A 13,716-nucleotide genomic window follows, 5' to 3' on the forward strand; every position below is an offset into this window, starting at 1 on the left:
CATAGTAATCCCTTGCACAAACCCTTACGTCAGTTATGTGCCGGATTTGTCCGGATCCTATAGCAAAAAACCATAAACCAAATGCATATATACTTAATTGCATATATACTAAATTAACAGATAAAGTGCACAAGTACATACTGTATGTATGACACCTTTTGTATCAGCTTACATTAACCTCCATGTATGGCAGATATTTTTTGCATATATTTGGATTTACTTTTGGATTTAAGTCGGTCTTAAGTATGCCGAGAGCTGCCTGTAGTCTGATACAGCAATCAAGCACATGTCAGCATGGCAGCTTAACACAGCAGCTGAATGTAACAGGCAAACATATTATTATTATGTTCCTGTGTTTGGTGTGTTTTGGTACCGTGTTTTAGCGTTGCGTTTTGGTGCGGTGGTTTGGTGCTTCTCTTGGTGCCGTGTTTTGGTGCTTCTGTTTGGTGCCGTGTTTTGGTGCTTCTGTTTGGTGCTTGGTTGTGCTTCGTCTGTCCCCTGTAGGAACTTTATTGTGTTCCACAACGTTCTCAGTTTCGCATTAAAACACAGCCATGTGCTATTTTCGTTGCCGAGTGATGTTTCTCATTTCCCTGAGAAATGGTGCTTAAAATCGAACAGTGATCCGCATCCCATAATACTGTCACTGCCTCAGCCTCAAGGTATAGGACTACGGCTGTCATTCATTGGCTTTCGCTGCTGTTACTAGGCAATGATGCAATGCAAAAAAAAAAATAGCTAATGACCAGCGCTGAAATACTTGAGCTTCAGTTATTTTGGGGGTGGGAGGCGACCGGACGGCTCACCGAAAAGTTCTGGCGGACACCGTGCAGATCCAAAGCAGGATCACAATGTTAGACACTGACTCAGTGCCTTTAAACGAGGCCTTTGGGTCTTAATGCTCTGACTCAGGGTTCCGTGGCGCTGTCCGTAACTCAGTGTTCATCATTTCCAATCTCCGCTCGTTTGCTTAGGGCTTTTTTCTTATTTGCTGTAGGCAGGACTTTTGTCGCTAGCCTGTTAGTGTCCGTCCACACTTGGGTGGCACATTTGTGAATGTGGTGCTTTGAGAATTGTGGGTATTTTGGACCTGGCACCGTCTAGGGCACACCCATGCCATGTGCCCTGCGCCATCTTGGACAGGCTCCAGGCTCCTTCCAACCTTGTCAGTGATAAGCAGCTGGAAGATAGAGGGATGGGTTTTCCGGAACATTCTGTTTGTTGTCTGTTAAAAAGGTCAGGATGGGTTAATGATGTCCCAGATTGCCCCTCCTGAACTTGGAGTTTGAATGAGGACATGGGGGGGGCACGGGACCCACTCCTTCCCTTACTAGTATTTCCTGAAAACCAGTAGCTTCTACCATGTGAGCTGGATTGGGAAGGGGTGAGAGCGGCTTTGAGAGCACTTTCCAATATACCTGTTCTTGTATAAATGGCAGATAAAGCAACATTTCATCTAGGATGGGCTGTTTGTGGCTCAGTCAGTTAGGACCCTGTGCCTGTTGTCAGAAAGTTGTCGGTTCCAGTCTCAGAGTCGGCAGAGTGATGTCACCATTGGGCCCCTGAACGAGGCCCTCCAGTCTTGCTGTCTCAAAAAAATGTATGTCGCTTTCAAACAGAAATGTCCCCTACAAAAATGTCTAAAATCTGAGTGTGATACTTGGAGGGAGCAGGGAAGCATAGCGTGTGTGCAGAATGGCGGTCGGAGGTCCTCCAGGCCCCCGGCGGGCCTTCAGTCAGACGGCCGTGCGTCTAAACCTCCTTCTCACATCCTGCAGCAAGATTATAGGCAAGCGGCAGGCATTGCAGTGTGACCTGGCACACTCACGCACATGCAAAGCTGCGTGCACTGTTGTCACAGCAGGAAGCTACACTGTAACACCCCAAAAGTGTGGCTTCGTCCCCACTTGCATTGGGGGTGATGTCAGGGTCACACGTGGCCGTGGGAGCGTGCTCAGGTGGAAAATTCACAGCTCATGCTGAGAGGCCAGCCAGCTGCACACGGCGCGGCTGAAAGAGGCCCAAACATACAGAGAGAGTGATGCTCCCTCACCAGATGGAAGCAGGAAGTGGGCTGAGCTCCTTACTGGTGCGGCTGCCTCATATTTGCCGGGTTACGGGAAGGACGCTCCAGCTGCAGCCGAATGCTTCTCGTGCAATGCAGTGCCTTTCATGTGACCTGTGGCTTCTTATCGTCACGCCAGGAGGACGTCAGATCACGACCCCTGGTTTTGATAGGTGAGTCCTGTCATCACGTGGTTTCACCTTTGCATCATGCAGTATGACGTGACAGGTGCGGTCATCCAGAGCAACAAGCTGAAACACTGAGGTCACCCGCAGGGGGGGGGGGGGGGCGGGCTGGGCTTTCCACAGTATGAGGAAACATACCCTAACCACCCCGGTCTGACTGGACTCTGATCCAGTGTGTGTCAACTGCATCCACAATGTGCACTCGACACATTTACCATAGACACAATAGATCACAGTTAACCTTACAGAGGGGGCAAATTCCAAAAGAATATAAAACTAGTTCTTACTATTAGAATCTTTTCTTCTGTGTTTTACTGGCATGAAACTCGTATGGTTCGTAGCATCCATTTTATGTAGGAAACAGACCACGTGCATCCCAGAAAATATACAACGTTAAAGAAAAAAATTTAAAAAAATTCCAAAACATTTAGACTTAGTCTTATCATTCAGTTTTAACCAATCACCAGCTCACAAAATAAATAAACGACCAATAAAATCACTTTCAAAAATAGTAATTTGACAAAAAAAAAACAGATGGCCAATAGGGGCCCGCTGATCACTCTGGGTCCCCAAGAAGCAGTCTAGTCAAACCTGCTGATTAATTTAATTGGCAGATGCTTTTTTTCAATGTACATTTTTTTGAGATAGTAGGGCAACTCAGGGTGCCGACCCTGGCATTTGACCTTCCGAGCACGGACACAGTGTCCCAGCAGACTGAGCTCCACAGCGCCTCCCACTGACCATCTAAGCCTTGCTTATTGTTACTGGCAGAAAAACTCAGAAGTGAGACTTCATTTCTGGCAGCAGTAGTGAAGCAACAGGTGTGGCGGGGGGGTTGGCCGGTGCCCTGGCTCGAACCACACTCCCCAGATAGCTGATAGACGCCCCGTTATGGTGCTGTTTGTGTGGGTCACCCGAGTATTTATCTGGAAATCAGTGAGCTCCTTTTGCAGCATGCAACTTCCTGTAAACAGGCCCAGATGGGAACTGGGTTGTGAAAGCTGTGCTGGGTTCGCGTCCCGGACGGCTGCAGTGCTCCTCATGCGCTACACCCACAAACGCATGTGCGCACACACATGCAGCCACCACATAGCTGAAGTCCTGACGGAACCAGGCACAGAGTCGCTTTGCTTTGCAGGTAATGTCGTCCCGTGATGTCACGGTGTCACGCCCCTGTCCCCTGACCTGCTGCCCTCGGTCACGGTGTCACGAGAATGCTGCGTGCTAATTGGTCGGTTGGCGAGAAGAAAGGCGCCGTCAGTCAAGCACAGATACCAGGGTGGAGCTCGACCAAAAACAGTGACACTTAATTACTCTCTTCCATTTTGGGCTTCAAGCTAACATCTAGTGCGCTGGGCCTTGTTTTGCGGTGACTGCCTTTTTGAGTGTTTTAAGCTCACGAGTGGATTACTGGTCCCAGCATTACTGGTCCCAGCAGCGGCCATTAAACCTCCACCACTGTCTGTGTTGATGAGCTAGATCATTTATCAGCGTGGTGAAGATGGTTCGGCTCAGTTCCTTGGGAGGCCAAAACACGTACGACGTAAAGAGGATCTGTTTAAGGATGCTAGCGGTTTAGCGTTAACGTTCTGTAGCAGTTATATAAGGCAGGCATTTTGGTGATAAAAGCCAAAACTAAATATAATTTCACAGACATTATAAGAGGCAGATGCAAGCCTCTCTTCCAGCCTGGCTTCAGTACAGCTGTGTCTCCTCCGGGCAGATTAACTAAAGAGCACGTTTTTAATGCGAAACTGCTTTAACTGCAATAAAGTGATTCAATTTTCAGGCAGTCGGATTTCTTTTCTCTTCTGCCAAACGTATGATTTTGTGTTGTTTACTGATCAGCCTGATTGTGCACACTCTGAATTGTGTATTTTAATAGTAGGACTCACGTACAGAGTCCCACTGAAGCACCGGTGTGTGAGAGGGAGCCTCGACGAGGACGGGAGGGGCGTCGGATAGCGGCGTAACATCCCCAGCAGCGCCGCGGTACTCGGGGTGGGGTGGGCGTGGCGTCCCCGAGTTCACGCTGACTGGCGGGAATGAGAGGCAGCTGCTCGTTTCTGGCCTGTTTTTGCGGAAATCAAGATGCATCTCCAAGTGACCATATTTAGTTTGCTTTACAACGACGGGCTCAGGGGTTTATCACGCTGCGATCCCCCCCCCCCCCCCGCCCCCCGGCTCCGGCGCGGATGAGGGGTAACGGCGTGTTCCTGGCTCTCGCTGCGCTGGCTCTGCTCCCGCTTAAATCGGTCACACATTAGTTCATATCTCAGAACGAGGCCGCAACGGACCCCTTCTGGCCCGCGAGCCGCCGGGGTGAAAGTAAACAGGCGTTTGTTTATGTGGGGCGGAGACAGTTCTAGGTCAGAGGGTTTCAGCGTGGGGGGGCTTGTAATTAGCAAGGGCACTAATTGTACCTTTAGGAGGAGGGCAGTAAAACTGCTTTTATGGCCTGTTGATGTGACAGGAGGGGCAGTCGCTGAATACGTATGTGCTGCCCCCCCCCCCAATAAGACTGTAAAGGCCAGCTGAGATTTTTCCTCAGGACCTGATAATCTCTGAGTCGTCAGCTAAATCAGGGTGGAGCCTCTCTCTGTTTGAACCTGCGATGTCCTACGCAGGTGAGCAGCCAGGCCTCGCAAGGGTCGGCTGTTGTACCCTAACGTTCAGTCTGAACATTGTGCTCTGAGACGGCCTGCAGTAAACGGCGCTGGAGACGAGCGCTTCGCCAGAGCCCCCGCAGGCCTGCAGCGGTGAGCTGGCCCCGCCGAGTGCCAGGTCGTTTCCCAGAGGCGCTGTTCCTTAGGCTCTGACCGCTGCATCTCCGTCTTCGGCTCTCGGCAGACGCGCATCACGCTAAAACAATTCCCTCTCGCCGGCAAGCTGGCCGACGCAGCCAAGGTATTCCTGTTAAAGTGACCTCATTTCCAGGTTTTGAGCCCTATGCTCACCCCCACCCCCCAAAAACTATGGCCTATTTGCGGCCTGACGCTTTCTTTGTCGCCTTGATGAGGTCCAGTGTCCCCCGAGGACCAGGCCCGTCAGATGATGCAGCCTGATGCCTTTGAATTGATAATATTTTAAGATTCTGAATCAGGATGATTTTATTGGGCAGGTATCGACACGCAAGGGATTCGTCTTGGTGGATGTGCCCCTGTGTATCATGTAACATGCGAGACAATTTTCCGACAAGTGCGTGCACATGAAATTTCACGCATAATTTTAACCCTGAACGGTCTGCCGACAGTCAGAATCGGCATGGTGTGGAAAATAAAAGGCTGAGCTAAACAGATAGATGAATCGTGAATGTGAGTGGACAGGCGACACTGGGAAGGATTACAGTTACAGCCAGAAGAAGTGCAGAGTGTCTGCTGTTAGTGCAGCAGTTACACTGAGCTCTGAACATGAGCTGCCTTGGCGTGGAGGCCGCCTTCAGTGTCTCCGGGGGGGGGGGGGACAGCGTCCCGGCACTGGGAGGCGACACCCCCAGCCCCTCCTTCCTTTTTCCATACTTTAATCCATGCCAGGGAACGCTCCACGCAAACCTGCATTTTTATTGTTCCCATTTTTTAAATTTTATTTTACCTTTCGTAAAGAACATCAGCGAGACAGCCAGAGGTCAAGCAGATGTTCGGCACCGCGGCAGATTATGATCGCAGGCGAACGAGAACGCCGCGCAACGTAGCGGTACGCCGCTGGGGCGATGCGCCCCTGTCCTCTTTTCCGGTCACCATGTGTTTTTCTCGGAAAGCTTGGAAGTGTTCGAACGGCACCTGTTGGCGTAGTGAATCGAACCCGGAGTTTGACCGTAATGAATCTCGTTAAAGGCGCTGAGCTGACAGCGATTCTCGAAGCGTGATTTCAGCATGCGGATGTTACCTGTGTGCCGGGATCTCATGGATCCGTTTGGAAATGGAATATCAGTCTGAGGTCCATGCCGTGTCGGCCAGTCAGCGTGCTGAACCAGAGCGTAACACACTTATTAAGACCCACCCCCGGTAACCGTAACACAGCGCATTAGGGCCCCTTTTCCTCCCGTATGGTTCGCATTGAACATTCTTGCTTTGTGAGGCAAGGACTGCATTTTGTTTTTCAGCCTGCTTATTTGGTTCAACAATAATTATCAGTTAATGATTTGGTCGCTGGCATGGAGCGGGGGTGGAGGGGGCTCTTATGATGTGGCAAAAACCAGGCGTGCGGCTGGGGGAGTCGGCGTCACCGTGTCGCAGAGTAAGGAAGCCCGCGACTCAACGTGATCGTCTCTGCAGGCCAGCTGCAGGCCCCTACCAGTAGGAGGCACTGTCAGTGGGTCCCGGCTAGGGGGCGGGTAGCTCCAAGAGTTACAGCTGGATTCCACATGACGCACGGGAGCGCGTTATATAAACTGGTGAAACCTGACACTGCATTGTGCAAGCCAGGCGTGTGTGAGAGAGCGGCTTGGTCTCAGCCTCGAGCCGCTGGTCACGGATCCTGCAGAAACATCTCACTCTTAATGTTTACATTTTTTTACCTAAGGAGTCCAGCACCCTGCTGCTCCCTCCGACTGTGTCAGATTTCAGCATTTAATCTTCCTGTTTACCTTTGAAACTGGGCTGTCGTGCTCTGGTCACAGGTGGGCCATAATTGCAAGCAGATTGAAATTTCAACTTAGCACTTAAACACTTAATCAAACTTATTAAAGTGCATATTGAACTCATTTCCTGCCGCTTTTTCAACTGAATCTATCAGCTGTAAAAAAAAGGCACATGCACAATAAATCAGAATGCTGCTCTTACAGTATATGTTTTCATGCTCTGTATTCAGTGATTCATCCATATAGACTGTTGTGAGGTTTTTCTGCCTGAAACCTCGGTTGCGTGAGCCGTCCGACTCCCTGAAACACATCCTGCCTAGGATGACCAGATAATCCATGTCAGGGAGGACACTCTGAGCCAGGACAGGAATTGTAAATTACCATTTCAATTAGACGGACTTGGATTTCACTTGAGCACTGAGTTTTTGCTGTGTGCTGATTGGTCAGTCTCCTATAATCATGCATATGTCACTAATGCTAATGTGAAACAGCTGGATGAGTCTTTCAGTCAAGGAAACAAACCAGTCAAAGCACAGGAAGAGCTGAACTATTTAGCTGAGCACAGGAGCCTTTCAATTCGAAAGTAGTTTGTAAAACCCGAAGTAGCTGAAAGTGTCTCCCTGACATGGATTATCTGGTCACCCTAAGCCTGCTTTCTTCTCCGCTTCTTTCTGAAGAACTGCTCAGCTGAAAATATCATTTTAGTTCATCTTGCAGAGCGACAGGCTGTCAGTTTTTCTCCCTAATGAGGGGGCGCTGCCTGGGGGGTGAGGGGGCGCTGCCTGGGGGGTGATGGGGCGCTGCCTGGGGGGTGAGGGGGCGCTGCCTGGGGGGTGATGGGGCGCTGCCTGAGGGGTGATGGGGCGCTGCCTGGGGGGTGAGGGGGCGCTGCCTGGGGGGTGATAGGGCGCTGCCTGGGGGGTGAGGGGGCTTGGTGACAGGGTCCTCAGTGCTTCCTGGACGTACGGTGCTCCCCTTTCCCCTTGAGCCTGTCTCTCTCTGGTTTCACCACTAGAGGTCCTCGGTGGGGTCAGCGCCTTCTGGCCTGGGGGCTGATTAACAGCACATTAGATAAAAATGGCCCTCTCTTGCCAGGGGGGGGGGGGGGTTCTGGTTCTGGTCCTGTGCCCACCCGAACGGCACCCTCCATCACGGCCTCCTCATTCGTCTCCCCCCAGGTATCCAGGGGCTCCGATATGGAGATGGGACATTTGTGGGACTCCTGTGAGGTTGAGAAGGAGGAGCTCCCTCATGCCAACGAGCGCCTGCTGGCCTGGGCCAACGAGAAGTTCAAGGCTGTCACCTCCTTCTCCGAGCTCCGCATCACCAGGAATGTGTACATCAATGTGGGAGAAGGTAGGTGGATCTAGGCACCAGGGAGGCCAGGAGCATCCGGCTATGCTCAGGCCCTCGCTCACAAACCCAGGACCCTACGACGGTCCACGGTCAGGATGGTGGCCGGAAGGCCAGGAGATGCCATGGTCAGCTGTGTGAGTGGTCAGCATTCCGCTCACGTGATTCCGAATCCATGAGGAATTCTTGCTGGATGGTTTGCCTGCTTGTCACGGTCTCCTCTGACCTGGGTCCACGTGCGCTGGAGTGTGGGTTGGGGGGAAGGGGGATGAGGAGGGGAATTACGGTAACGTACTTTTAGAGACTGACAAAAATGGAGCGAGCAGCTGCCCCGATGCCTGGCTGCAAGCCAGCCATATTGTTTATAGTGTTATTGCAGATTTGTGGAAGGTGGGTAGGATGAGGGGGAGAGCAGGCGAGTGAGAGAGTGAGAGACAGAGAGTGAGAGACAGAGAGCGAGAGAGACGGAGAGAGAGAGAGACAGAGAGAGAGAGAGAGCGAGACAGAGAGAGAGGGAGGTAGCTGGCAGGGGATGACTGAGCAGATGTTTGGACTTTACAGGCCAGACATGGAAAATACAGCATTATTGGAATATGACAAATTCAAACAACAGCTTTGCTCAATCTAGACCTGCGGTTTAGACTCATTTATGCTTAAAGTCAATAAGTAAATAAGAGAGACGAGGGAAGGGTGTTTTTAAAAGCCTATTTTGTAGTACAGAAATCCTCTGCTTGCCAACTACCCCCCAGCCCTCCCTCCCCCGTTTTTCTGAAGTACTCCAAGGGGTGCTAGAAGGGTAGGATGTGGATCCGTAACAATGCAGGGTGGAAACATGCTGCTGACAGTGAGCAGAATGGGCGCACTAAGCAGAGTGAGCCATGTGAGCAGAGTGGACGGGGTGGGCGGAGTGAGCAGAGTGGACTGGGTGGCCGGAGTGAGCGGAGTGAGCAGAGTGAGCCATGTGAGCAGAGTGGACGGTGTGGGTGGCGTGGGTGGAGTGAGTGGGGTGTGCAGAGCGGATAGGTTAGGCGGAGTGAGCAGAGTGAGCAGAGTGGAGTGGGCGGGGAGGATCCGGCAGACCTGCTGATTGCTGGGAAAGGTGCCGTATCACTCCGCTTGCCTGGTTAAGGACCACGAGTCACACCTCCTTTTTTCCACCAGGTCCTGGCCATCCGGAAAAACATCCATATTAACAAGCATCTTTATTAATGGAGTCTTTGCTCTCTGTCTTGGTAGTTTATAGAAGATAAGGACTTTATCTGCACTCAGTGAAATGGGAAATGGATCTCCCTTTATGTGCTGCCTCACGCTGAAATCCTTAACCTCTGACCTCAGGAAGGGAGGGTAACATTAACTCTGCTGTAGTGTCAGCCCCTCCGCACCCCCAGGCCGATCGCAAACCCCCCTTGGGCCATGGAATCTGTGCCTGTGTTTCTCTGTCTCTCTCTTTCCTGCCTCATCTCCCTTTGTCTTTCTCTGACACATCTTCTCTCTCTCTCTCTCTCTCTCTCCCCCTCTCTCTCGCGGAGGTACGGACCAAGTCCATGCTGTTGCCCATGAGAGTAGCCCAGGGCCGGCTTAGGATGGGTGCCAGTCTATAAGAGCCTGCACAGCCCTCCCCCACCCCCCCCGGCTCCCCCCCGGACACCTCCTAATAAGGCAGCACCGGTTTTCCATTTGCCCCGGTGCAGGGAGGGGGTCTTTGGCGCTGACGCTCGGCAGAAGAACAGAGAGGCCCGTCCTGGAAGCCTAACACTGAAAACAATAGGGAGTGCGGGGGCCAGGCGGCGTGCGTCTGCATGCTGGGCCCCGCGGGGGCCACCAGGCCGTCTGCTTCGCCTTCTGCTTTTCGCTGCAGATGAGAAGGTGCCCAACGCTGCAAGTTTGGTCCCTCATCCACAGCATGTCCTGCCTGGGAGGACCAGCACCTGCGTTTATGCTAACATGCTGAAGCGTTTCACAGGCCGGTGGCTCTGTGTCTGTAGTCAGCTATTAGCCGCCAACCCATCCGCCAGCACACCCCCGTAATGCCCCCCCCCCTTTGTCCTGCAGACCTCACCTTCTCCAGCACCTGCAAGATTGACAACAACTTCCTGTCCCTGAACTACCTGGCGGGCTATGAGGACCCGCAGCCGTCTCGGGGCTGCGTCCTGTCGGGTCGGAACCACAACCGCGAGGTCCACATCATCGAGCTGCAGGCCCCCAACTCCAGCAGGTAAGGAGTAGTGTCCCTGCTCCCCCCTCCCCCTTGAATGTGGTGTGGGCCGGTCAGCAGGTTCCAGCCATGCCTCCACCAGTCCACCCCCCCCCCTTGAACGTGGCAGTGCAAATCTGAAGCACCACCCACCAAACATACACATGGTTGGACTCTTCATCATCTTACCCGACACCAACAACAGCCTATGCATCCATGTCCAGGTTTCCTTGGCAATGTTGAGCTTCGTTTAATAATTCATCAGTCTGGGTCCCACCTACGTCAAGAATCTTTGTCGGATCAATTGTGAGTTATTTTCGGTCTATGGCGTACTTCAGTGTGTTAGTGAGTGTGGAGTTGAGGTGAAGAACCATTACCTGAGAGGACCTAAGTGGAAACGCGGCCCGGCTCTTGGCTCTCGGGTACTTGCGCTTCCGCTGGATCAGTCTGGGGGGACGGGAAGCGTAAATATAACGCCGCCTGTGTGTGGAAGCACGCTGGGCCTGTTTTGACAAACTGCGGGTGGCGTATGACAACGCGCCGCGGGCGGGGAGCCACTGCCAGCACCGAATCGGCAAATTTGGGAATTGGACGTGGTTTTAAAGGGCAGCTGGCGATCGATGGCGGCGAGGACGACACTCACCGTAAGCAGCTGTGATTCCGCACTAACGGGAATATGTGTTTGTTAAAAAGCGCATAATAAAGCTGATTCCTCATTAAGAAGAATGATCAGCTCACGGTTCTGTGACTCTGCCTGGGATTATTACTCTATAAGAGAACAATAAACAGGTCACACTTTGCTTAATATTTTTAGTTAAATTGAACGTCACTGCACAGACGCGTTTTGGCGTGATGCCGTCCTCAGTCTGTGTGGTGACGTCCCTGTTTTTGTTATCTTACATTGATTGCTCGTTGTGGTCAGCACTCAAACTTTATGTTCATAGATGCGAAGCCCATCTTTTTCTGTACTCTGGGGTTATTACTTTGTAAGAGTTTTAAGAGATATTTGGAAATATCTTCTTTTTACAACGGTAAACTTGGAAAACAGGCCTGCTTGCCAGAGGCACGGTTAACAGTGAACGGGGCTGTCCTCAGCCTGCATGCGTTTGCTGACAGCACCCTGACCCCCAGTGTGTTTGCCTGAGCGCTGTGTACGCGCCTCATTTTGGGGGTGTGTCTGTACCGACAGCGTCTGCGTGGCTTTTTGTGTGACTCTGCATTTCCAGTTACACAGCTACACCATAAAAAGCCGGTGTTTTTTTAGGGCTGATATTCATTCACAAAGAAAAGTGGTTTTAAGCCGCCCGATTGGTTGAAATTTACTGTGCGGGGCTGAGAACAGTGACGGCATTGGGTAACGGGGACGTCGGTAACGGCAGACTGTCCCGCCCCCCTGATGTGTCAGAGGCCTCTCATGCCTGAGGGTTTGATAATCATTTAAGAATCCTGCAGCGCCATGATACAGTGGAATCCCCAAAGGGCCCTCGTACGGAGGAGCGCGGCCAGGGTAACGGCGCTCCACACACGTCCTGCTCTTCTGGGAGAGCCGCCAGGGTCTTAGTCAGTTGGCCAGACACAGGAGACGTGATAATATGGATAGAGTGTGATAAATCCCCGGCCGTTCTGGCCCTTCAGGGACCTATGTGGTTTATGGCCGCTCTCTTTCGCTGTTTCCATGGCAGCGCGTTCCAGGTGGACGTGATCGTGGAAGTCAGGCCCCTGGCCCCGCATCGCCCCCTGCAGCGAGACCTCGTCCTCCTGCTCAAGTGTGAGAAGTCAGTCAACTGGGTCATCAAGAGCCATGGCGTCACCGGCACCCTGGACATCGTGGTATGTGCTGTGGCCCACCCTCAACCCCCCACCCCGCCGAATGCCCCCACCCAACGTGATATAACTGCACCAGCTGTTACACCCCTGGGGGTATCACCCCCCACAGAGTCAAGGTCTCGCTCTCACACTGGGAGCCCCATCCTGTCACCACACGTGTCAGTCTGTCACTGTGAGTGGCGAAAGAGCGCCAGCCCCCGCAGACACCGGTGTGGACCCGAGCCATCCAATCAGCATCTAGTCAGGCTGTTCTCCTCAGCCCAACCCGTTAGTCATCCGTCGCCTTGAGTTACGAGTCTCTGGCCGCCCCGGATCCCGCAGTTTTCCTGGGATTTCCGTAGTGAGGCATCGGCTCCGGGCTCACAGATCGCCACCCCCATGCCCCCACGCCCCCATACCCCATGCCCCCATACCCCCACGCCCCCATACCCCATACCCCCATGCCCCTGTCCTTTATCCATGTCAGAACCTCATCATTTATTTTTTTCCAGTTATTGCTACTAACTGCAAAAATATCAGTGTGGAATTTCACTCATAAATCAGTGGTGATTAATAAACATTATTGTAACGCACAGCCATAGCATGAAGGGGACCCTGACGGTCGTGCCGTCTTGGGGGGTGGCCAGCCTTCAGCTCCTTGCTGCCTGGGATAGGCTCCAGCCCCCCCCCCCCAACCCTGACCAGGATAAACAGTTTGATGGATGGACATTGATGCGACTTGGCTGTGGAAGGAATAGTATGAGAATGTCAGAGTGGAGAAACGACACCTGTGAAATGTATGTGACGTACAGCACCAGTCAAAAGTCTGGGTACGCCAAGCTGCCTACAAAAGAAAGTGAAGATTGCCGCGTCACATGACCTGGCGACCTGACCCAGACCCATCAGAGATGGGTTTGGAGGAGTTTGAAGGCAAAGCAGCCAATCAGTGCTCAGCATATGTGGGACCTCCTTCAGGACAGCTGGGAAAGCATCCCAGGAGGTACCTCATGGATCTGGCGTAGAGGAGACTGTAGGGGCAGCCAGTCCCTGGGGCAGTTGGGGTTAAGGGCCTTGCTTAAGGGCCCAGTGGTGGGATCACTCTGCTGACCGCGGGTTTTGAACCGGCAACCTTCCAAGTCCCAACTCGCAGAACTGTTTTTTTTTTTTTTTTTTTACAGTTTCAATGTATTTATAATTATATAAACCTTTCAATGGGTAGGTGTGCACAAACTTTTGACTGGTACTGTAAATCTAATGACAAAATTTACACACTAAGAAAAATGGCTTTAGCTTTATGGCAGGCAGGGGGCGCTGATGAGCACGCCCGCGCGAGGTCCCCTTTAGCCTTTAGCCTTTAGCCTCAGCCTGGCTCTTCTGCATCGCTCCGCCCAGGACGGCACACAGTGGCCTCCTTCCTGGGAACATCGGGACATTGCCGCAATTTTGAGTTTTTCAAACAGGTGTTTTAATCTGCCAGGACGGATATCTGTGCCCATACGCATGTGTGAACGGGCATGTTATAGACACACGTGAT

General features: G+C 52.2%; 1 protein-coding gene across 4 annotated transcripts in view; it reads left to right on the plus strand.

The window, feature by feature from the left end:
* Window positions 1-13,716, plus strand: part of tgfbr3 (transforming growth factor, beta receptor III) — a 66,785-nt gene that overhangs the window by 33,607 nt on the left and 19,462 nt on the right. For all 4 annotated transcript variants that reach the window (XM_023816622.2, XM_072704460.1, XM_023816623.2 and 1 more), the window contains exons 5-7: window positions 8,008-8,185; window positions 10,235-10,397; window positions 12,059-12,206. In XM_023816622.2, coding sequence (XP_023672390.2) covers window positions 8,008-8,185; window positions 10,235-10,397; window positions 12,059-12,206 — 489 coding nt within the window. The remainder of the gene's footprint in view (window positions 1-8,007; window positions 8,186-10,234; window positions 10,398-12,058; window positions 12,207-13,716) is intronic.

Source organism: Paramormyrops kingsleyae, chromosome 21 (assembly GCF_048594095.1).
Source record: "Paramormyrops kingsleyae isolate MSU_618 chromosome 21, PKINGS_0.4, whole genome shotgun sequence".
Classification (NCBI taxonomy): domain Eukaryota; kingdom Metazoa; phylum Chordata; class Actinopteri; order Osteoglossiformes; family Mormyridae; genus Paramormyrops; species Paramormyrops kingsleyae.